Source organism: Cadophora gregata (assembly GCF_030347475.1).
Source record: "Cadophora gregata isolate MNR1 chromosome Unknown scaffold_7, whole genome shotgun sequence".
NCBI classification, from domain to species: domain Eukaryota; kingdom Fungi; phylum Ascomycota; class Leotiomycetes; order Helotiales; family Ploettnerulaceae; genus Cadophora; species Cadophora gregata.
Window position 1 is genome coordinate 1974897 of NW_026695930.1, and position 21486 is coordinate 1996382.

Sequence of the window (21486 nt, forward strand, 5' to 3'; positions counted from 1 at the left end):
GGGCGTGCACAACAACATTGACATTGGACATCTGGGATTTATGACTGATGGATCGATGTAATGGAGGTGACCATTCCAAGTTTCTTCATGTTTCCTCACCCATGAATACAACTGGGCGGCGTTGGTCGAGTCAACCAATCATGGAACGCGCATATTTCGCCTCATTCTTTTTAGAAAGGGCAGAGGCTCAAGTGGCTAGAAAGGGCAATAAAGCTTCTGGTACTATCTATCTCGCTTAATTTCGCTCACCTTAACACTGCTGTTACAATTGACTGGACATTTTGGAATTTTCTAGAGGTTCCTATGGGATGACTTTCCTTGCACAAGTGTTAAGCGAGAAATCATTGATCCCCCGAGTGAAGCTGCGGTTCAGTGAACTGGAGAAAACAAATTGAGATTAACGTATTAATCGGCCTGAGTCTATATGGGCCTCTTCTACCCATTCCAAACCTTCATTCCAACTTATCCGGGCGCTGCAAGCCCTGCTTTCCCCACTCCTCCATTGCGAATCGAAATAACCCTGGTTGTCTTTCTCTCCCATACATCGGATACTCTTTTCCCCTCTTCGCACGACTCTCACCAGTCTTCGTCAACCTTGCCTCCACATCTCTATCCTTTCTAAAATCGTCTTCAAAAATATACGATCTAGTCTCGCAGTTCCGCCACCCTGTCGCAGGATACTTCCACGCATCCTCCCAGTCATCCGTAAAGAAATGCAAGAAACTCCCATGAGTCACGACAGCAATATGGACATCTTCATCTCCCTGTTCCACCAGCTCCCTTACGATGCGGCGCAAAGCAAGTCGGGCGTCCCGTGCCCGAATAGTGATGGCATCGCTGTGAGGACTGTACCGACTTTCAAGGGTCTTGATGTTCCAGCCTTCTTTGATAAGGGTTACGTCCACAGGCCACTTGTTCTCTATAACTAGGGTTTGGAGTGTAGGCAGGTCAGAGCCAATGTCGCAGAGGTTATCGGACGTTTCTTGGATGTCTGGCAGGGCGAGGATTTCTGGTGAGCATTTGCCGTTCGATGTGAGTGCAGGTTTGAATATCGAGAAGGCGGTATGGAGTGTTCTACGCAGTGGAGATGCTACGATGAGAGATATGTTCGACTGATTGGGAAATGAGGCTTTCCGGAGTATCTCGCTTTGCTCTTCGCCCAGAGGTGTCAGGTCTGGATCGCGGAGAGTGTATGCGCCAGCGCCGACATTGTGAAAACCTTGTCCGTGACGGATGCAATGGATGATAGGTGACATCTCGGTCCTCTTTGAAACTAACCTTGTCAATTGGATAGAATTCTGGCAGCCAATGTTGGGGACGTCGTTTGGCTTTATGTACTCGGTGAAATGCTCAAGCCCGTCTAGCGGTAGAATTCATAGTAGGAGATGAGATATACATCCAGTTGAAGCATCGATAGCTGAATAATCCAAAATTGAAATCTCACGCCCTTGTGATATGTATCCTTAGTAAATAGGATATCTTGACAAGAATTAAAGCTCCATAGATCAACAAGCTCAAGCTTTAGCTCAAGCCCGCTTCGCCTCCCTTGCACTAGCGAGGCACCAACACCAAAAGCGCTTTGCCTTGATAGGAAGCCAAGACACATATCTTGCAGCCAATGACGGACATCAGATTCTTGCAAAACTTTCAATTCAAGATGCTTGTCTGAAGTCACCGTTGACTGATCTTGTTCAAAAAGTTCCACAAACAGTCTCCATCCGGTAGCCAAGCCGCATGAGCTGCATTAGCTCAATCCCTGAGCGCTCTTGGGACCAGGATATTTGCCACAACTTAATTCGCTTGATTCGGCAGCTAACTTTCGGCGAAGAATACCATGCTCATGAGCTAGGTTCTAATAAACTCTCGTCAACTAAGGTATGCCTTACGTCCTACGCCCCTCCGCAGAGTTTTGCAAGATGCATTACAAATGCTCCCCTGCCCATTTGGTACTTGTATATACCCTCTTTACCACAGTGAGAACTTCAGAACTTCAGAACTTCAGAACTTCAGTACTTCTCTTCCCTTTGCCGCAGATTGAGCAGCGCGGTATCTTCAAAGTCTTCCCCATCTTCCAAACTGTATCATAATTCGAGCAAGATGCCAATCTCACATCCGACCCTGGTAACAGGTTCCAGCTTGATTACTGCGAGTTTGGCTCCTCAAGATGTTGCCGTTAACACAGACCCCTCGCCAAATCCGAAAGTGGAAGCCACACCTATATCCACCACAGAAGAATCTCTCCAAGCCCGAATAGAGCGTCTAGGTCGTCAACGACCCCCAACATTCAACACGCGGTGGAGCGAGATATCTTTTGTCTTCAGCATAATCATGTCGCAATTCCTAACCGAGTTCTTCGTCTCCGGCTTCGTAGTCATCCTTCCAACCCTGATTCGAGAACTCAACATTCCACAAGCATCCAGTGTCTGGCCTGCAACAGCATTCTCGCTCGTCATCGCTAGCACTTTGCTTGTCTTTGGCCGCCTGGGAGACATGTGGGGAGGATATCCGATATTCATCGGTGGTCTTGCGTGGTTGCTGGTTTGGAGTATCGTGGCGGGATTCAGCAGTAATGCTCTGATGCTGGATTTCTGCCGAGCGCTTCAAGGGCTGGGAGCAGCTGCTTTCCTGCCTAGTGGTGTTATGCTCATGGGCTCCTTGTATCGACCTGGGCCACGGAAGAATTTGGTATTTGCTATGTACGGCACGTCTGCAGTGTTTGGTTTCTTCGGTGGGATCTTTGTTGCCGGGATGGTCGGCCAGTTCTTACACTGGGGCTTTTATTTCTGGATTGGAGCCATCCTCACCGCGATCACTCTGGTGGCGTCGGTCTTTGCTGTCCCGTCCAATCCACTTGACAAGGAGTCCTCAAATGAGATACAAATGGATTACCTTGGTGCGGCTGCAATCATCTCCGGGCTCGTACTCACAGTCTTTTCGATCACTCAATCCGCGCATGCTCCTCAAGGCTGGAAGACGCCATATATCCCGATCTGCTTCACACTTGGGCTTCTTTCCCTTCTAGCGGCCATATTCATAGAAACACGAGTTTCCTCCCAGCCATTGCTACCAGCTTCGATCTTTGCAACGCCATGTATGACACCTCTCTTGCTCGCCATATTCCTCTTATACGGCACATGGGGCATCTTCTCCGTCTACGGAACGTTGTATTTTCAGAATATCATGTCAGCCACTCCACTCCAGGTGGTCGCGTGGTACATTCCACTTTGTGTGGCTGGGCTTCTGTTCAGTGTTCTCGAGGGATTTATCCTCCATTTGGTCCCTGGAAGAGTATTGCTAGTTATCTCTGGTCTTGGCGCCGTGGGGTCGCAACTTCTCCTTGCATTTATTCCGCTCGGAGGGGGAAATTACTGGGCATGGATTTTCCCCGCTATGATCCTGAGTACGATTGGTATAGATCTGTCCACAATTCTTATGACAGTGTTCATAACAACTACTTTTCCTATTTCTCAACAAGGGTTGGCAGGTGGTGTAATCAACTCCGTGCTGCAGCTGGGTGTGGCTCTTTGCCTCGGCTTGACGGACATAATCCAGTCTAGAACGTTTCAGGATGGTCTGGGAGAGAGCTATAAGAATACGTTCTGGTTTGGTGTTGTAGCTGGGGCTATGAGTTTGATACTCATGGCAGTCTGGGGGAAAGTTCCGAAGGCAACGAGCGATTTGTCTGCGGATGAGAAGCTGGAATTGGTTCGGGAGGCGGAGCTCGAATCTGCAATTTGCGGACAAGGAACTGTAAAGCAAGAGCGAATATCTATTTTTGTGGGACAAACCATTACTGTGCTCACCCCTGAAGATTATTAGTTAAAGCGAAGTAATTCTATGACACTCAACTTACCTGCAGGAGATAATTTGTTCTTCATTTACATTCGATTTGTCATATGATTAGCCAGTCTACACCCCTTTTTCTTAGATGCAATAGCCAGTTGTGCTTCCCCATAATATTGTCAAGTGCCACTCCGTTGTCGTCGAATGATGCGTCATCCGCTCTTTCGGACCATATCTGATCCAGAGCTTGCTGCGCGCCTTTCATCAAGCCCCAAGGCTCAACATTCCACAACTCTCGGAACCTTTCCTTCGCCCATGCACGATTTGCATCGTCATTGATTTCCGCTCCCGCGATGAATGCCGGCCACGTTGTTGCAGTAAACAGAGCATCATTTGGTTTGATGACCGTGAGATGTCTTATGATATCTGCGGCAAGAGATTCAAGGTCGTATGGAAGCACTAATGACGGGCAGAGGAAGAGGAGAACACGACATAGATACAGACAAACTGCTGTTTGGTGTGCTGACGCGACCTGCTTTCGATGTTCGGTGTCGGATGCTGGGGAACTCGGTTGGAGAGCTGTTGCCCATCCGAGTGGATCAAAAGACTGCGCGGTGAGGAGCAATGCTATCAACTGCTGCTGATACCTGTCGGTGGTATAGGAGTCTAATGGTGTTGCTGAGTAGCTAATTTGGAAGATTCGAGCTCCTTCTTGGACTACCTGCAGGAGAATGGCGGGCATAGATGAGCAGTGGTTGCCCTCCGCATCTTGTAGTAGCGACATTTTCTCCGCAGAAAGTAGATTACCGGAAGCAATCCCAGCCGTGGAACCAATAGTAGATCCCAAAATATCAAACCTTGCTCCGTTAGTTTTGTACTGGGTAGCATTTACATTGTACAGACCTAAGGACTTACACTAAGCAGTTCGAGATCAAACACCTGCACAGCGGGCTCATCACTCCAGTGGTCGATAGGCCCTGATGACATAATTTCTCGATCAGTGGCTTTGCACCAGCCACATGATATCTCCAAGTGTTGCGACCAGAATCAATAAGCTCGCATTCGATGAGGAGAAGTACCACCGCCAGAATTATGTCGGCGTCCATTGCAGCTTCGTTGCGTAGAGCGGACCTCAGGAACCCTAGAGCTCGTTGCTTAGCTACAAGAGAATCTTTGTAAGATCGAAACTGGTTGATAGAGGTAACAATAGAGTCGCTGCGGTGTGCGAATCCAGGAGCAAGTGATTCGTGAGCGGGACGAGAAAATCCGGTTGTTTCACTGGACTTTTGGTATGCATTCGACATGTGCAATGCCGCATTAGCGATCATCACATTTAATAAGACGGGATGATTGCGAGTGAGAGGAATTAGTTCTCGGAACGCATTATTGCCCAGTTGATCATAGAGAACAAGGTCTCTGCAGACATCGGTCGCGACTAAAGTATTGATTCAATGTCGTATCACAACGCCAAGAGATATTCAAGAAAGCTCACAATAATGTAAATACTTCATCGAAGTGCCGTTTAGTTCTTGGAACAGTGGATCTTTCACTGAGTAATGGAGAGACATCGTATAATGCTGTTCTGGTTTCCTCCGATCCTGATCTCTTTTCTCTTCTTGAAACGTTCGTCTCATCATCGCTCCCTGACTTGCCACTCCAGGCTCCCAGCGGAGAAATAGACCATATCCTGCACATTTCTCTCCTCGTTTAGAGCATTTGAGACATTCTGGAATCGATTTGTCACATTTTAGGCGCTGGCGTCGACAGTTGTGGCACGCAGGTGGCGGAGTCATCGTTCCGGGTGCTGCACTGACGCGTGCGCCAGTACGAACCCTATCATTGAAGGCCACGGTGCACTACCCAAGTCAAGAGAACACTGTTGAACGACTTCGCGGGAGATCAAAGGATTGATGAAGAGAAGTGTAAAAGACAAAAGATAGAGGTGAGGTTGATAACATTAGCGTGGGACATGGGCAGCTACTAGTCCTGTTTAGGATTCGCCTCCTTCAAAACAACCACCAGTCTTTGTTCAGGGGCGATCGGTGTATGAAACTTGTGAAGAACCAAAAGTTGACGACATCAGCATCTCATTTGATCTTCTATGGTTATGATTGAATTACTAGCTTGCTCTGGTTCGTTCCATATCCATACTGTCATACAACAACATCCACCAGTGAAGCTCGCCCTTACACCTGCCCCACTCAGATTATCTCCTCGTAGGAGCCATTTGAGGATTCTATATATGGAAATCAATCATGTCATGAGTCAAAACCTTAACTTTTCCACTGGAAACGACTCTCACGAAACATCGAAACCATCCCAGTTGGCAGCCAACCCTGCTGAACAATGTTCAGTCCGCTGAAGCGAGGAATGATATCATCGGCGTGTAGCTCAATGACCCGTTGCTGATAAGCATTGAGGTTGTCCCATGGCTCGCGACCAAGAGCTTCAATGACAGCAGGTGCAGCATCGACACGTTGTTCGACTGGCTCCCTCATCAGACTCCGATAGACTTTGTACAGAAGAGTTGAGGTTTGCTCGCGGTACCGAGTGAATTCCGCAAACGACATGAAAGGCTCATTTGCAAGCTTATCTTTCTCCAACTCTTCCTTCGAAAGCTTTTCTCGTGCTGGAATCTTCACCTTTTCGAAGTGTTCTTTAGCACGAGCATAGTCGACCTTTTCGTCCTGGAAGAACTTTGCCATCGCCAAGTGCGGATTCTTGTAAATGGAGTCTTGAATAAGACCCAGGCTGATAAATGGATTTTTGAGATCAAGGCCGCCTAGTGAAGTTGGAAAGTATATGTATCCTTCAGGAACGTCCATTCCAAACTTGAGTCTGATCTGATGCTGTAGGGTAGCCGTGATATCATTGGCTGTGTTGTCTTCCCTGGCGCGATGCTCTGTAGAACCGAACAGTCGAGATTGAATGCCACGAAAAGTTTCCAGGATCATGTCAATGTGTGCTCTTCCGAAACAATTCGCTGGCTTGCCGATGTTATTGGCGAAGAAACGAACTCCATAGATATTCCAGGCCTGAATATATTCCAAGACAGACTTGCAGGCATCAAGCTGAAGACGAAGCTCGCCAACATGCTTATCTACAAGAACTTTGTCAACGAGAAAGCGTCCAAAGCTAGCATCCAACTTCAAGAAGCCCCACGAGATATCACCACTTGGAAGTGCTGATGAAGATTGAGGCAGCTGGCTTCCTCCCCTGCCGATCTTCACGCAACCCGTCTTCTCACGACTGTAACCAAGACCAGCAAGCCTTGCAAATTTCATCATAACATCCCAACCCTTGGTGCAGTTCGTCTCTGACCCCCAGATTCAAATATCGTCATGCAGTCTGTACATTCTGGCTCCATTAGTCTCCTGGTTGAAAGAGAATTCCAAGCAGAATAAAACAGCCTCTGCCATGAAATCACTCATTGGAGAGCTAGGTGGCGTGCCTCTCATTCGGGTTTGTGCGTTTGCGTTGGGTCCATCCTCAACGAACTTTACTGGGGACTCCAGTGTACGGCGAAAGAAGTCTACCCACCGATCAGATACACCGAGTGTCTTGAGAACTGTGGTGATGGTCAGATGAGGAAGGGATGGGCCGAACGAGGCAAAATCTGTTCGAACAACAGTCAAATCCTGTCCAAGAGCACGTTTGATGATGATTTCGGTGGCCAATGTATGCAACAGAGTTTGAGTGATCTGGAGACTGCTTTTTCGTGTATCATCATCCTCGGAAACGTCGCTGTCATAGCTTCCACGAACCTCATCAACCTTGTCTGGAAGCTGCTCAAGGAATATTTCTTTCTTGAAATACTTGGTGCGTATGGACTCTACCGTGGCCCCTTCTGTAAGAGAACTTGGGAGGAAGTACTTGCGACGCTCCTGGTCCGAGGCTGGAACGGCTCCTGAGGCAGTCTTCCAAACATTTGCAGTAGTCTGAAATTCAGTCAAAGCAGCCTTGAGGTGAACAGACCACTCAACTCCGACATATCGCATCAGCATCGCTTGCAGCAGCTCGTCGTCATGAAAGAATCGTGAGCGGCCATTCAATAGTCTGCGCTGTTCAATTGCAACACCATTTGGATCCCACTCCCATTTATCGAGATATATAATTCTCATATTCAGAACATCAGCGATTTCCGACAAGACAGCCTTGTTGCTTTGGAAGTCCTTCAAGACCTTGCGCTTTTCGTCAGTGAGAAGATCACTTCGCAGGAGCCCATTAATGACCCAGCTCATTGAAGTGTCATTGAAATGATTTCCATTTCGCGCGTTCATCTTTCTCTCGAAATCTGCAGTTGACTGTCGTAATTTGAGCTACGCCTTTGTGATGACTGGGAATTGGTTGAAGAGCCGATTGAGGTATGTTTGCAGAGCAATTGTATCCGTAGGAAAGGGAGCGAATGCCAGTGCCTCCCACTTTATTCTCTGGTCCAGCAAATCCGTTTCTGCCAATGTCTCAAACCCAAAATCGGACTTTGAAGGTGCCTTGAGACTCTGCGAAGAGGCTGAAAGACATTCTTCTACAAGACGACCACATAGGCAAGCATAATCGAACTTCAGTGAATGAACGTTGAGCTCGTTGACAAGCTTGTCCTGCCGCTGTTGGAGAAGCTTGCGAGATACCGAGAGGTCGTACTGGGCCTGCTTGAGGAATTTGTCAATGTTGGTCAGGGATATGTTTGGGTTTGCCTTTATCTCGCCCGAAAGCACCAGCTTCTTCACTCCTTCCAGAAGGATGGTGGCCTTATCTCGGAGCATGGGCTCTGCGGCGGCCTGTTTCAGTAGTTCCGCTTTGGTCTTCTCGAACATGTCTCGTTGCTTAGAAATCTCAGCAAGCTTGATGTTGGTGACGGACGAGAGAGTCTCCGACAGAGCCTCGTTAGGCGCCATTGTTTGTCCAAGTCGACCTTATTGAGGTCGAGAATCTGATATGAAGGATGAAAAGTGAAGAAATAGAGTGTGCTGTGTTGACAAGATCGAACAAGCACTGAAGGTTGAAAAGATTCAGTGTTTGGACGAGAAGTGGTTGGACGAGGAGAAATTGATGCTTGAAGAAGAGAAACAAATGGTTGAGAATAAGGAGGAAGGGAGGGTGAATTTGTGTAGCGAGGTTTCTGCCTGATCTGAATGGGTTTGAAGTGAATGTAAACAAAGTCAGAACGGGACAAAGTCCACGTGACGATCAAGGCAAGCAACGTTCTCCTTCCGTCAACTTGGGCTGTTAATGGGATCTCCATTTGTCCATAAAGTAGCAATTTGGCTTGAATTGCCTCAGGGATAAGAGCAACGAAGTCTGCTGTACTTCGTGGACTTTACCAATGATAGGGCCTCAAGTTCTACACGTACATAAATTGTCGGCATCTTGAGTCGCCCCGAAATTATGTCCGTATAATAGGATTTGATCAAGACTAAGAAGCCGGACGTCCATCATTATATGATGGACTAAGACACCTGGACAGTATGCACGTGCTCCCAGGCATGCAGTACACACTACCTATACATGAGCAGTGTCTAGTCAACTTGCATATGGCTCCAATCGAATCAAAGAACGAAGAAGATTCTAAACTCGCGCAAATGCTTTCCGAGTGAGCTTTTGTTGTATATAAGCTCGAAATGTACATGCATATCTGGCCGAAAGATGCAAAACCACGCTGGCGAAAGCATCAAGCATACAAGTATTCCATTTCAAGTGCACAATGATACAAAGCGGGTTTCAATTGTGTTTGAAGTTCTCCACAGTATTAAGGGTATCTGCTCTGAAAAGATAGCTCTTGTGCAACGTGACGAAGAGAGTTCAAGCTTAAACAACAGACATGCTGCATGCGATTGCAAATCTGATGGCGTGCAGGACGCATTTGAGCCATTGCGCGACGTTTTGAGGCGAATAGAATGTATTTGTAAAAGCGGACTGTACGGGTAGGTATCCGCAGGTTCTGGGATCCGGACTTGCACAGTCTTTGAGTATTGAGAAGGGGGTGAAAGATTGGAGGGGATGGATGGAGCTTGACATCCCGATGCTTGGCAAACACAGCAAACATTGGCTGCCGGCCTTGGCGCCTTTCCTTTCTTCAGCCTCGCGAAGCCTTTCCCATTCTTTCTCCTAGCAAGAGAAGCACATAACACCCTACATTTCCCAATGCCCGCTCCTACAACTACGTTTGAGATCATATTCTCCGAGCAAGCAAATCACAATTTCTCCAAAACACTAGGGGAGCTCAAACGATCGACTCTTTCCATTCGAAACCGCCTCGAGTCCATTTTGCACGATGCAGCCTTCGCTCGCCGAGTCGCAGAAGCTTATGGCAGACCATTGATTGCAAATGAAAGATGTGGAAGCTGGTACATTAGCCCCGAATCGAAAGGAGGGAGTGCATATTTCAAGAGTACAGACGGGCATACTGGTGTTTGGAAGTTTAGTTCGAGAAGGCTGAACTTGCACCTGTTGGAGATCATTGGAAAGAATGATGGGTACGTTGAATATATCGCAGATACAATCGCTTCTAATTGTATCTCGTGTAGTTGTATCATTATTGATTCTACAAGACGTGGCAAAAGTACGTTCATTCCAGAATTTATTGAACTGTGCTAATACGAAGTAGGAATGCCCGATGCTCTCAGCAAAACCATTCCAATATGGTGCAGTGTACTCAATCGAGTGCTTTTCCCAAATAAAACCCAGCTTCATAATCTCTATACCCCTCCACAAGTCGTCTCACAGTCCGAGCATGCACAAATGACAGCACTCCTTCCATCTTTCGCGGATGCCTTACGAGCACTCAAGATATCTCTCGACGAACTTCGATCGCATATTACGAAGCCTCTGCGACCAATGTGGGTAACCCCCGAATCTAATGTCGAGCCAACATCCTCAGTATTTGAAGAATTTCATCCCATAATCTGCTGTACAGTGTCAAGGATGGTCCCGGGAGGAGAGCTCAGTGAAGGTGGATATATCCAAGGTGCGGGAGACGACACAGAGAACTGGGCACATGGGCTCACCCCACCTGTCTTCTGGAGGCACAAAGAGATAATTCTAGCGATATCTGACTATGAAATGCCAGAGCTGATTGAGTCGCTGGTTGAAAAAGACAAGCATGCTGGTCTCGATGGTCCGTTGATACGGCTTGTCAAACCTACCTCGATACTCTTCGTGGCACCTACGAACTCGATAGACGGGAGAAATTCAGATGAAGATATCTGCACAATCAATCTGCTACCCCAGACTACAGATCAAAGCACATGGCAGACCTCCTCAGCTCGCATAGATGTTGGGCTTGGTCCTCATAAACTCGGCAGTCGGAATCTCAGGACGTCTCTGCCATTTATCATTGGATTTGTTGAGAAGGCATTGGCTCGCAGCAAGTCTGATGAGACACATGCCGCACTCAAAATCATCGTTGCCTGCGAAAGTGGCAAAGACTTATCCGTCGGTGTTGCACTCGCCATTTCTTGTCTGTTCTTCGATGACAATGGTCTCCAGTTGGAAGACAGGGGCAAAGCATCGAGGATTGACAAGAACTTTATAAGGAGCCGATTGGGATGGTGTTCTACATCAATGCCGGATGCGAATCCAAACAGAGCAACGGTCCAAAGTGTCAATAGCTTTCTCATGGACCGATCCCTGTGTGAAAGAATTAGAAGCAAAAGAGTTTTTCTAGACCTGGGGACGACCTGAAGGCTTCACAATGTCGATGAATCAGACCAGCCTTCTAATCGTCGCACCATCCCAGCAATCCTACCCAGCGCCATCATGACACTGATGTTCCACACCTAAAATTTCTTTGGGGTCGGGTGCGCTACTGGTATGTGCGGGGTAAATTTCAGGCCGTCTCCTGACCCCGCACTTAACCGGAACCACTGTATTTCTAAGATCCCTGGGCTCTCCTCAGGCACCATCCCCCTGTAAATTGGGCTCTGGTCGTCACGATATGAAATGATTCGGTCTGTGCATCGAGTTGTTTTATCTTAACATGATGTATCCAAGCAAGGAATAATCTTTACAAGCTCATCTACGTTTTCATTTAGAACAAAGGTATAGCTACTTTTTTAATTTCTATTCAATCTGACTATTCTGAAAGATGACAGGTCAACCACAACACCAAATCATTCACTGACTGCAAAACGACTTCTTGCTCGGAGATTCTGACCCCAATGCCACAGCACGAACACACCAGCAATACACCCAACACACAAACCACCTAAAATACTCGTACCTCGCCCAACTCCCAGATCATGATATAACGGTTCACTCCACAATACCGCCGCTAGCGCCAAAACGGCACGACAAAATGTATTTGCTGCGAACAAGCTGGACACATATGCAGGGTAGGCAAGAGCGATGTAAACAAAGACACTCTGGATGATGATGCAAAACGCTCCACTGGCCAGAAATACCCCAGTAGTCGGTACAATCCAATGGATCCCAGGATTCGACGCCCAGGCAAAGAGAAACAGTCCAGTTGGCATGAAGAAACACGCCACCAAAGCCGGCAACAATTTTGTCTCCGGTTGGATCTTCCTCCCCTCCTTCGTTGCTTTATCGACAACGAAATGGATGAAACCCAGATATGGCACACCGGCAACGACCACAGCAGCCAAAACAGCCAAGTAAATGAGACCCATCTCCCCAGAGTTCATCCCGTACATATTCTTGTATATTTCCCTCCGGGGGCCACTGCCGTGGAGGCCGAGTAGGTAGGTAGGTAGTCAATCTACACGTGACATCTCGCTTGCTTAGCTTACCTTACCCTTACTATACCTAATAAGTCGGTCTATAGAATTTATTACTCTCACTTCGATGCCGGACATTTCAAAGACCTCGAAGAAGGAATAGAAGATACAATAGACCAGCCCGCAGTACAAGCTTGTGAACAATACGGAAGGATCAAGGCCATTGATTTTCCAGGGGATGAAGAGCGAGTTCTTCACCGTCAGCGATGTGGAGATGTGTTGGGAATCGATCTCAGACTGCGAACGACATGATTCATTTCCGGTCAGAGTTCGGAGACGGTGTGCACGGCGGTACAATATCGTAGCTGCCGAAGTTTCAGGAACAAATATCTGCAGTCTATCAGCACAGAGCATTCATTTCCAGTGCAAAAGGATTTCACTTACCATTGAAAAGAATGATGACCCAACACTCCATACAACCTCCCACATTGACCACCGCCATCCTTTAACAGGAACACTGAATCCCGCAATAATTGGTCCTAGCGAAGGTCCAGCCAGCGGACAGAACGCATACACATACAACATGAACGGCAACCAAAGCGGCGCCGTGATGTCCCCAATCGTCCCTCCCGCAATATACAATGCTGGCGCACCAAAGAAGCCTTGTAAGAATCGCAGCACCATGAACTCGTTTACATTGTTCGTCAGAGCGGTCGGAATTGACAGGACCAGGAACAGTAATTTTGTCACGAAATACACGGAACTCCTCCCAATTGCTGGGATCTCAGACAGTGGGCCGAAGTGCAGAGGGCCGATTCCGTAGCCTAGAACGAAGATTCCGAGGCCGAGCGAGGAGACCGTCACGGATATGTTCCAGATATGTATCAATTCTGGTGCAGCTGGTGTGCAAATGGAGGATGCCATGTAAATGGCGCAGGCATAGTAGTTTATTGAGGCGTGGACTCAGGCTTTCTTTCCAAGAGACCAGTTTGATGGATTGGCGGGATCGTCGTTGAAGTACCAGGAAACCAAGGTATACTTGTCTGGTGCTTGGGTCGATGGATTGCTCGTCTTGTTATTCTCTTGGAAAGACGTCAGTTACAGCATTGAGGACGTGAAGGGAGGAATCTGAAGATTACCAGTTGGAGAATCTGATTCCGAAACATTTTCAGATGACAGGCCACCTTCTTCAGCAGCTTTGATATACGGATGCAATAGCAAGAAATCTGGATGTTCCTCAGGGTATCTGAACAATCGAGCACCTGAGACCCAGCGCACTATTGGCCCGAAAGGCGTGTCTCGAATGAAGTCAGTGAAGGTAGCCATAATGAATCCAAACGAAAGTACTTCAGACGAGCATAGTGAAGGACGGGGAGTCCATATATACCTATATATGGATCAGCATGGTTTCTCACTGAGGATTTTCTACTCTCCGTGGTCGTTATCAAGCACAAGCAAATTGCGCCCCTTGTACAAGTCATGTTCCGCCTTAGATTCCGACCTCACAGTCCCGATCGAATTCATTGGTTCGGTAACGGCCTCTGATGGTTGGCAGGCCTTAATTAGCGCGTAAGCAAGTTGCTTCTTGGCATTGTTCAAGATATTTGGAACATTCGGATTACCAAGCCGGCTGAAATATCGCCGAGACTCTAGAAGAGAAAAGGATGCTAGTTGCGAAATTGGATTGGTTCGGCTCGTGATATTTTTTGGCTGCTGCGTTGTAAATATGAAGTGATGACGTTGTGGGACTGAAAGCAATTTGCGTGCTTGGCTTGGGTGGCGTTTCTCTAAGAGCAGTGACTTGCTTCACTTCAGTTCCCTTGCGTATAATTCGTTGCCAACTACATGCAGAATGTATGATGGCATTCATTTAACATGGTGGTAGGCTGGATCACGAAGGGTTTTAGTTCCAAAAGCAATGTTAATTTCAACTATGGATTGTCATTCGCCTTGTTACTATCAATGCCACAGAAACTGTCAATGATTTTGAAGATACCACTATTGCGCTTTCATTTGCGTAGAAACCTTGAAAACACCTCGCTGCAATTCCTTCGATACTACTGTTCTAGTCACTAGTATCGACACTGGTTTCGATATGTCCGCCTCAGAGCTTTTAAAGAGTTTCTTTGGAAGTCCAAATTGCAATGCGTCAAGGTACCAATTATGATGTTGCAAGAAGCTTGATATTCGCTTTCTACTTGAAACACACTCTAGACGAAGTTCTTGAAGAATCCATAGGCTAAGCTATCATGGACTGACTGTCCCCTTGCATTGTATCCCAGTTTTGGATGGGCTACTGATACCTATTTCCATGCTTGCAAATCTCATTTTCTATGAATATGAAAGTCTTGAGTGATGCCACAGGAATAATTCCAGACTTTCATACAGATTGTTCGATATTCCAGTAGGAACAGGAGAGAAGTGCTGCTCTTGGTTTCTTTAGGTACCGACGAGCAACGAAACAGTTGGCTGAGATTAAAAAAAATGGATTCAATAAATTTTCGAATCCTTCTTGTGAAAATAGAAAAGAGTCATCGGTTTCGGCGCGAGGCAAGTTTCCAGCACTTGGTAACCCGCCCCGCTAGAACACGTCTCCCCATACCATTGTATATAACATAATAAGCAGATATCTCCCATAACCGTTAGCGGCCACGGCGACGTGGTTCAAGTCAAAGCGGTCGCATACGAAAACCAACTATCGGCGGATCGAATCAGAAAACGTATTAAGTTACGTTTGTAAACTGGAACCTCACACGCATCCGAGTGTGAGCTTCCAGTTAAGTTTTGCATTTTTTGTTTTCTCTGTTGGTGAAGCTTATCTTATTGACTTCCCGTTGAGGGGTTTTGTCTTGACTGTGGTCAATGGATGTTGGGGCGATATTTGGGGTTGTTCTTGCCATTTTTGTAGTATATGCGAGGGTTTGTTGATGTTTTGGTTGTCGCACTTTACGCGAGGTTGTATTGCATCACAAGATGCCAAGACCTCCTCCACTCAGAAATCTCACCCAGGAGGGCCAGGAGTTCATTTTAGTTTCGGTTGATTATGTAAGCAAGCAATCGAGTTACAGAACACCGTCGGTCTACTTCTGTATCATTAATCCAACACATTGAATTTGCTTCTTTCGCGTATCGGCCTGTATCTCCAATGCCGAAAGGCCGAGAAGCAACTTTAGCGAACCTATGGTCCTCGTCCAACAAGTCTGACATCATTGTTTTCGAGAACTCGCTTAACTCATCCCTTTGTCTGATATCTGATATAAAGGTGATACCCCTTGCAGGGAGTGCAACTGCAATATTTGCATCTCCATTGCACGAGGACATATCTATTCAATCCGTTCTGCAAATTTCAGACTTTTAGACACGCCTAAAATTCTGTCAACATGGCCAATCTGGCCGCAATCATCACAGCCCCGAAAGCTCCCCTCGAAGTCCGCGAAGTTGAACTCTACACTCCCGGTCCAAACGAAATTCTCGTCAAAAACGAGGTCATCGCATTCAATCTTGTGGAATCCAAGATCTCCAAGCTCGGTGTCATCCCAATCGAATACCCCGCTATCCTTGGATCCGCATTTGGGGGCACGATCGAATCAGTCGGCTCGTCAGTCACGAAATTCAAAGTCGGGGACAGAGTTGTTGCTTCAAAAAAAGATTTTGCCAACGGAAATCAGTATGGCGCATATCAGAAATACGTCGTAGTGGGTGATCTCATGGTCAGCAAACTCCCCGAGGGGATGGACCTTGCCGTTCCGGCCAGTCTGATGATGAACTTGACTTCGGTGGTTGGTATGTTTGGTGGGAAGATTGGACTGGATAAGCCAAGTCTGGATGGTTCTACCCCCGCCAAGACAGACGTGAAGGTTTTGATATATGGTGGCTCGTCCAATTTTGGTGGTCTGTCTGTTCAATACCTCTCTCAAGCAGGGTACAAAGTTACCACCACATCTTCGCCGAAGCATCGCGACTTCGTTTCCAAGCTGGGCGATGCCAATATCATTGATCACACAATCGACTCAGATGCACTCAAGGAAAGGCTCGTGGCCGATGGACCTTACGATATTGTAGTGGACGCAGTTTCTCTGCCAAAAACCATTGCAATCACTGCACAGGTACTCGCAGCACAGGGTGGAGGGAAGTTGTATGCCATGCAGCCCGCATTCGAATCCGAAACGTTACCCGATGGCGTGACGAGAGTGTTTGAGAAATGGCCCGATTTTCTTTACGAAGAAGACAAGCGCGAGTTGCTGACGTGGGTATTGGAAACTTATGTCCCACAGGGAATTTCAAAAGGAGCCATCACTCCACTTCCAGTCGAGAAGATCGCTGGCGGCTTGCACGGTATTAATGATGCACTGGACAAGATGTTGAAAGGGCTAAGTGGAGTTCGCCTCGTGGCGGATCCTTGGGAGTGAAGTGAGTGGGAAATTTGCAACGCGGGTTTCTGTACCGTAATTTCGTTATAGTCATATCATGAGAATAGAGACAGCCAAAATGTCATCCGTTTTGATACGTTGTTTGTGATATATTTGATCATTGATGGCATTGATAAAGACAAAACAAGTAGGATCATCTCGCCAGTCTAACTCCAGCACCTTGCAGTGAGGCAATGATTTAGTGACTGGAAGTCAAAAGCATTTGCGGCTTAGACTTACCAATAATCCTTCAACCTCAAGTTTCCGGTATAAAACCAAGGAAATTTGACAGTCTTTGACCGACTAGTCGCATTGGTCATGTGTGTGGAGCACATTACTGGGCGGACTGGCTATTCTCTTCTGCTAGTGAAACCCAATCAGTCTAAATTTTCATTCCATTGAGCGAAAGCAATCAAGCAACAAGACATGATGCTGGAGTCAGGCTGTACAATGGGATAGTAGCTTGTAGATGGTACTTTCATGAGTGAAAGTGGACAGCGTCTTGACAGTAAGAGTTTTGAATGGCAATGGTGAAGCTACGGTAATATCGATGCACACCTGAACACAAGGACTATCTACAGGGTGTCAGCAAGCTGAGCTGTATTCAACCGAAAACATGCGTCTCGCATGATACATTATTTCAAGGACGACGATTTAGAGGTATCTTTGCCGATCCTAGGACATTTCTGCAGTTGTGTTCTCGTTTGAGCCTTTCTGACTCGTTTTATGACGCTTAAATAAAACACAATGCCTTTGGATTCGTTGCTTCCCTTCCAGCTAGATTCACAATGTAACAAAGCCTCACTGAATAAAAGCGTCCAGCCATGGAATGGACTAGTAAAATTATGGACGGACCGTCTCTTGAGGTTTATAAGACTGTCGGCTCCTTGTTACCAATACCGCAAAGTTAAACCCCAGAATTTCGCAATGCAATTTTATGACTGCCTGGGTCGAACCGTCAAACAGAATACAGACACAAGGAAGTTTGGAAGGATAGGACTGGCGCGTTTAAAATCAAAATATTATCAGCTTGGGATTTTCAGTTGGTTTTGAGGAAGGAGTTTACAAAGACTCGCGATTTATTTGTGATAGTACGTTTGTTGTCATGGTCGACGCTGCTGTCATTCAATATACTGGTGTTACCAATCATCATAATTGGGGAAACTGCAAGTACTAAATCAAACTGTGAGGCAGCAATAACATACAGATATTTGCCAACAACAATCCTATGGATAGCTTGTGCTACTGCAGTGATATCTAAAGTATGCCCCCTTTCTCTTCTGGGAAAGTTCAGTATGATATTGCTGGCGTGTATAGCATTGCGAATAGCTGGAGCCAATACCTTTATAGATTTCCTAGAGACGGGTTAGAGGCACCTTTCTTATATGTCTGTTACGAAGAATGCTTATTCTTCAAAGAAGTGAATCATCTGCGAGGAACACCTGTCAGCAATATTCACTTTCCACTAGTGAAAAGTCCAGCACTGGACCTTCGGTCATGCTTTTCATCAAACTCGGAGTGTGATTTCTTAAGATCTACTTAAAGACTAAGTAATTCACCTAACCAAATACAAAGCAATAGTTTGCTTCGAAGACGAAGGTCTCATGCTTTTCTTCTCAGTCCCTTCGCATAGCTGAACAACAGCACCTGCTGTGAGATATGCCTGTGCTTCTACCATGCTGTTCTGACATCTGTACACGGTTGGTTGAGGCTTTCCGGTGGAATTAGCTGTTATATTTGAGCCGCATTGTGCTGCCATTCAGTATTTAGCTGTCCACTTTCAGTGGCTAGTTCTATTCACATGCTCAACATATAGGCTTAAGGGTTATGATTCGAGAGTTGAATTAGCTTGGTCTAGACCCAAGGATGGATGGGTATGGTCATACCCTTCGACTAGAATATATTAGTGATAGGTATTCCTCTTGACTCCCACTCACTGACGTAGGAGTCTAGGGTATATTGTCCCGCAGAAACGGCAGAGGTACGAATCCCTTGTTCGAATATTATTAAATTCAGCTAGTGAATGGCATTTTCGTTGGGTTGGGTATTGACAGTGATCGTTGGGCTTCTGAATTTATATTTGAACCCTGCTAATTCCCAACCGTGAATATCAAAGTAGTTTTCGGGCTTGGGTTTAAACTCAAGAACTTTCTATTCCACATATATGTACAATATATCTGAAAGATCCACTCCTTCTATATGGTTTTCGAACCTCACCTCCAGACTCTCACCCACTACGCAGTGGCATCTGACTGCCTCCTCGCCAAAGTCTTATGCAAAGTATGCTGCCTCATAAACGAGCCACATACCGCACCAAGAACCGCAATCCCCAACGCCGTCAAGAAAACGCCCCTCAAAGCAAGCGCAAAACTGTCCTTCACGCCATGTTCCCATCCCTTAGGGAGGTGTTTCAACTCATCGAAATTGTCTCTGATTTTACGAATCTCCTTCTCCGCACCTGGTAAACCATCAAACTTGTCGTGGAGCGAAGAGACGAGTAAGTTCTGATACACGGCTGATGCGATTGTGACGCCAATGGAGGAGCCTGTAGAGCGGAAAGCGTAGGTGGCAGATGTGATGACGGCTTGGTGCTCATGGTCGACTGCTGAGATGACGGCGAGGAGAGTGGTGGTGAGCATTCCTCCATACCCAAGACCGATGAGGAATTGGTAGATGTAGCCTGGCCAGTCAGGAGTGTAAAGGCTGAGGGTAGATAGAAGGCCGGTTCCGAGACAGAAACTGGTGAGGACTGCGATGGAGAGCGCTTTGTATTTTCCAGTTTGGTTCATGATGAGACCGCAGCCGAGAGAACCAATGGATGCACCCACTGATTGTGGGATGAGTCGCATACCGGAAGCTGTTGTGGAGACGCCTTTGACTTGGAAGAATATAGGGATGTAGAAAAGGATCATGAATGTGACCATTGTTGTGAACCAGTTGCAGAGGCAGGCCGCTGCCACAGTGCGGTTGAGAAGGAGTCGGACAGGAATGACTGGCTCGGAGGCGATGTAGAGCTCAACATATACAAAGGCACAAAGAGACACAGCTGATAGTGGAAGTGAGACCAAAATCAGGGGATGAGTCCAAGGCACCACATTGCCTCCCGAATTGAGACCCAGCAGCAGTAGGACTAGAGTGACAAGTAATGTGAAGGCTCCGAGGAAGTCAACTCGCGAGAGCTTTGGCTTGTCAGATTTCTTAGGCGGCACATTGACAAACCACCATACCAGACCCCCAGACAGCACGCAAAATGGCACCTGAGCGAGGAAAGCCAGTCTCCAACCCCAGATATCGTTCACCCATCCACCGAATATACCACCCAATCCTGCTCCTGTTCCGAAGCAGACATTGCCCAAGCCTTGTATAAGCCCTCTTTTCCTCAATGGCACCAAGTCGGACGCAACGAATGTGCTGATCGCCATCAGTCCGCCACCTCCCATACCTGCCACCACACGTCCGGCAATCATGCTCCATTCCGAGGTTGCCAAACCACACATCAGATTCCCCACGGCGAAGAGTATGTTTGACACCAGCAGACCCGTCCTACGACTGAAGATATCGGTAAGGCGGCCAGACAGCGGTTGACATGCTGCGTTTGCGATGAGGTAGGCAGATGCTAGCCACGAGAGAAGGGATAGCGAGTTGAAGCTTGTCGAGATGGGGGCAGAGAGGGTCGCGATAATCGTGCTATCCAGCGCTCCTAGAAACACGCCCACGTAGATGCTCGCGAGTGTTATGTATAGCCGCCTCGGGGACAGCTCCTGAGGTAGCACGACCTGCTCTGAGCTGCCTTGCTGGGCATTATCAACATTGCCATTTGGGAGCTTCGAATTGTCATCGTCGCGAAGGAGGGGCGTCTCTTCGTCAGCTGCGCGCGCAGAGCTCGAGCTATCATTGTGTATTGCCATTATGATCGCAGGCGCTATAGCTGCGAAATATGTGTCATGAAGATAGAAGAAGAAAATATATCATACTTAGTGCGCGGAGATATTTGTAGAGTAGAAGAGTGGGATATACTTCTCTTTGTGGAGCGGAGCCGAAATCAGCTCGCGTTCGCACACGGATCTGCATTCTCGGATGACGTCTTTGAGCCGTCGTGCTTACCTTCGATACTCGCCGCGTCGTTGGATATGTGATCCGAGCAAAACAGTGATTTCTCATGCCACAGCGGGTGATTCTACCTAGTATGAGGCAGAGTTACTTTGCAGTTCCTATTTGCAAAGTAGGAACAGGTGGGCTATGCAGGGGTGCTGCAAGCTCTCCAGGCGAAGCTCGAATAGAGGAGCTAGTCCTATCTAGGCAATCAACATCAATACTCTCCCTCATTTGTTGACAATCTAGCGAGATGCTTTACATCCAAAGTTCGGCAAGTAGTGATGAGCTGAAATTATAGGATCAAGGAAGTTATAGTTATATTGAATTTGACGTCTCTATTCATAGTCTCGCATGCCGAACATTGTCTCATGCCTGGGAAATGATTACAAGCGCAAAAAGGGCAACCTTCAGGTATACTTGGTTAGAAGTTCACCTTAAGGCTTCTGGTAGGATAAGTTCCTTGGTACTGGCGATAGATTTCTATGCGTAGTAGAGAACTTAAGGCCTGTAGGACGAAGGAATTG

The 21486-nt window shown here is 47.0% G+C and overlaps 12 protein-coding genes across 12 annotated transcripts; 3 read left to right on the top strand and 9 right to left on the bottom strand.

The window, feature by feature from the left end:
* Positions 1 to 452: 452 nt before the first annotated feature.
* On the bottom strand, positions 453 to 1256 carry ONS95_013394 (uncharacterized protein; the record flags this gene model as incomplete). The annotated part of the gene is made up of 1 exon (XM_058507040.1): positions 453 to 1256. One exon carries the CDS (start codon positions 1254 to 1256, stop codon positions 453 to 455), a length of 804 nt encoding a protein of 267 aa, XP_058357771.1.
* Positions 1257 to 2097: 841 nt separating this feature from the next.
* On the top strand, positions 2098 to 3819 carry ONS95_013395 (uncharacterized protein; the record flags this gene model as incomplete). Its single annotated transcript, XM_058507041.1, has 1 exon — positions 2098 to 3819. The coding sequence occupies one exon, from the start codon at positions 2098 to 2100 to the stop codon at positions 3817 to 3819; it is 1722 nt and encodes a 573-aa protein (XP_058357772.1).
* A 73-nt stretch (positions 3820 to 3892) lies between these two features.
* ONS95_013396 (uncharacterized protein) lies at positions 3893 to 5351 on the bottom strand (the record flags this gene model as incomplete). The annotated part of the gene is made up of 3 exons (XM_058507042.1): positions 3893 to 4640; positions 4699 to 5218; positions 5276 to 5351. The coding sequence occupies 3 exons, from the start codon at positions 5349 to 5351 to the stop codon at positions 3893 to 3895; spliced, it is 1344 nt and encodes a 447-aa protein (XP_058357773.1).
* Positions 5352 to 6056: 705 nt separating this feature from the next.
* Positions 6057 to 7070, bottom strand: ONS95_013397 (uncharacterized protein; the record flags this gene model as incomplete). The annotated part of the gene is made up of 1 exon (XM_058507043.1): positions 6057 to 7070. One exon carries the CDS (start codon positions 7068 to 7070, stop codon positions 6057 to 6059), a length of 1014 nt encoding a protein of 337 aa, XP_058357774.1.
* A 42-nt stretch (positions 7071 to 7112) lies between these two features.
* On the bottom strand, positions 7113 to 8063 carry ONS95_013398 (uncharacterized protein; the record flags this gene model as incomplete). Its single annotated transcript, XM_058507044.1, has 1 exon — positions 7113 to 8063. One exon carries the CDS (start codon positions 8061 to 8063, stop codon positions 7113 to 7115), a length of 951 nt encoding a protein of 316 aa, XP_058357775.1.
* A 39-nt stretch (positions 8064 to 8102) lies between these two features.
* Positions 8103 to 8678, bottom strand: ONS95_013399 (uncharacterized protein; the record flags this gene model as incomplete). The annotated part of the gene is made up of 1 exon (XM_058507045.1): positions 8103 to 8678. One exon carries the CDS (start codon positions 8676 to 8678, stop codon positions 8103 to 8105), a length of 576 nt encoding a protein of 191 aa, XP_058357776.1.
* Positions 8679 to 9869: 1191 nt separating this feature from the next.
* Positions 9870 to 14442, top strand: ONS95_013400 (uncharacterized protein). Its single transcript, XM_058507046.1, has 5 exons — positions 9870 to 10256; positions 10308 to 10342; positions 10388 to 11820; positions 11874 to 12486; positions 12566 to 14442. The coding sequence occupies exons 1-3, from the start codon at positions 9925 to 9927 to the stop codon at positions 11461 to 11463; spliced, it is 1443 nt and encodes a 480-aa protein (XP_058357777.1). The 5' UTR covers positions 9870 to 9924; the 3' UTR covers positions 11464 to 11820; positions 11874 to 12486; positions 12566 to 14442.
* Positions 11892 to 12434, bottom strand: ONS95_013401 (uncharacterized protein; the record flags this gene model as incomplete). The annotated part of the gene is made up of 1 exon (XM_058507047.1): positions 11892 to 12434. One exon carries the CDS (start codon positions 12432 to 12434, stop codon positions 11892 to 11894), a length of 543 nt encoding a protein of 180 aa, XP_058357778.1.
* ONS95_013402 (uncharacterized protein) lies at positions 12673 to 13382 on the bottom strand (the record flags this gene model as incomplete). Its single annotated transcript, XM_058507048.1, has 3 exons — positions 12673 to 12710; positions 12764 to 12848; positions 12903 to 13382. The coding sequence occupies 3 exons, from the start codon at positions 13380 to 13382 to the stop codon at positions 12673 to 12675; spliced, it is 603 nt and encodes a 200-aa protein (XP_058357779.1).
* On the bottom strand, positions 13422 to 14442 carry ONS95_013403 (uncharacterized protein; the record flags this gene model as incomplete). The annotated part of the gene is made up of 2 exons (XM_058507049.1): positions 13598 to 14442; positions 13422 to 13540 (listed from the first exon to the last, which is right to left on the bottom strand). Exons 1-2 carry the CDS (start codon positions 13782 to 13784, stop codon positions 13422 to 13424), a joined length of 306 nt encoding a protein of 101 aa, XP_058357780.1. The 5' UTR covers positions 13785 to 14442.
* Positions 14443 to 15564: 1122 nt separating this feature from the next.
* On the top strand, positions 15565 to 16956 carry ONS95_013404 (uncharacterized protein). Its single transcript, XM_058507050.1, has one exon. The coding sequence runs from the start codon at positions 15839 to 15841 to the stop codon at positions 16865 to 16867; it is 1029 nt and encodes a 342-aa protein (XP_058357781.1). The 5' UTR covers positions 15565 to 15838; the 3' UTR covers positions 16868 to 16956.
* A 2145-nt stretch (positions 16957 to 19101) lies between these two features.
* Positions 19102 to 20775, bottom strand: ONS95_013405 (uncharacterized protein; the record flags this gene model as incomplete). Its single annotated transcript, XM_058507051.1, has 1 exon — positions 19102 to 20775. One exon carries the CDS (start codon positions 20773 to 20775, stop codon positions 19102 to 19104), a length of 1674 nt encoding a protein of 557 aa, XP_058357782.1.
* Positions 20776 to 21486: the final 711 nt, after the last annotated feature.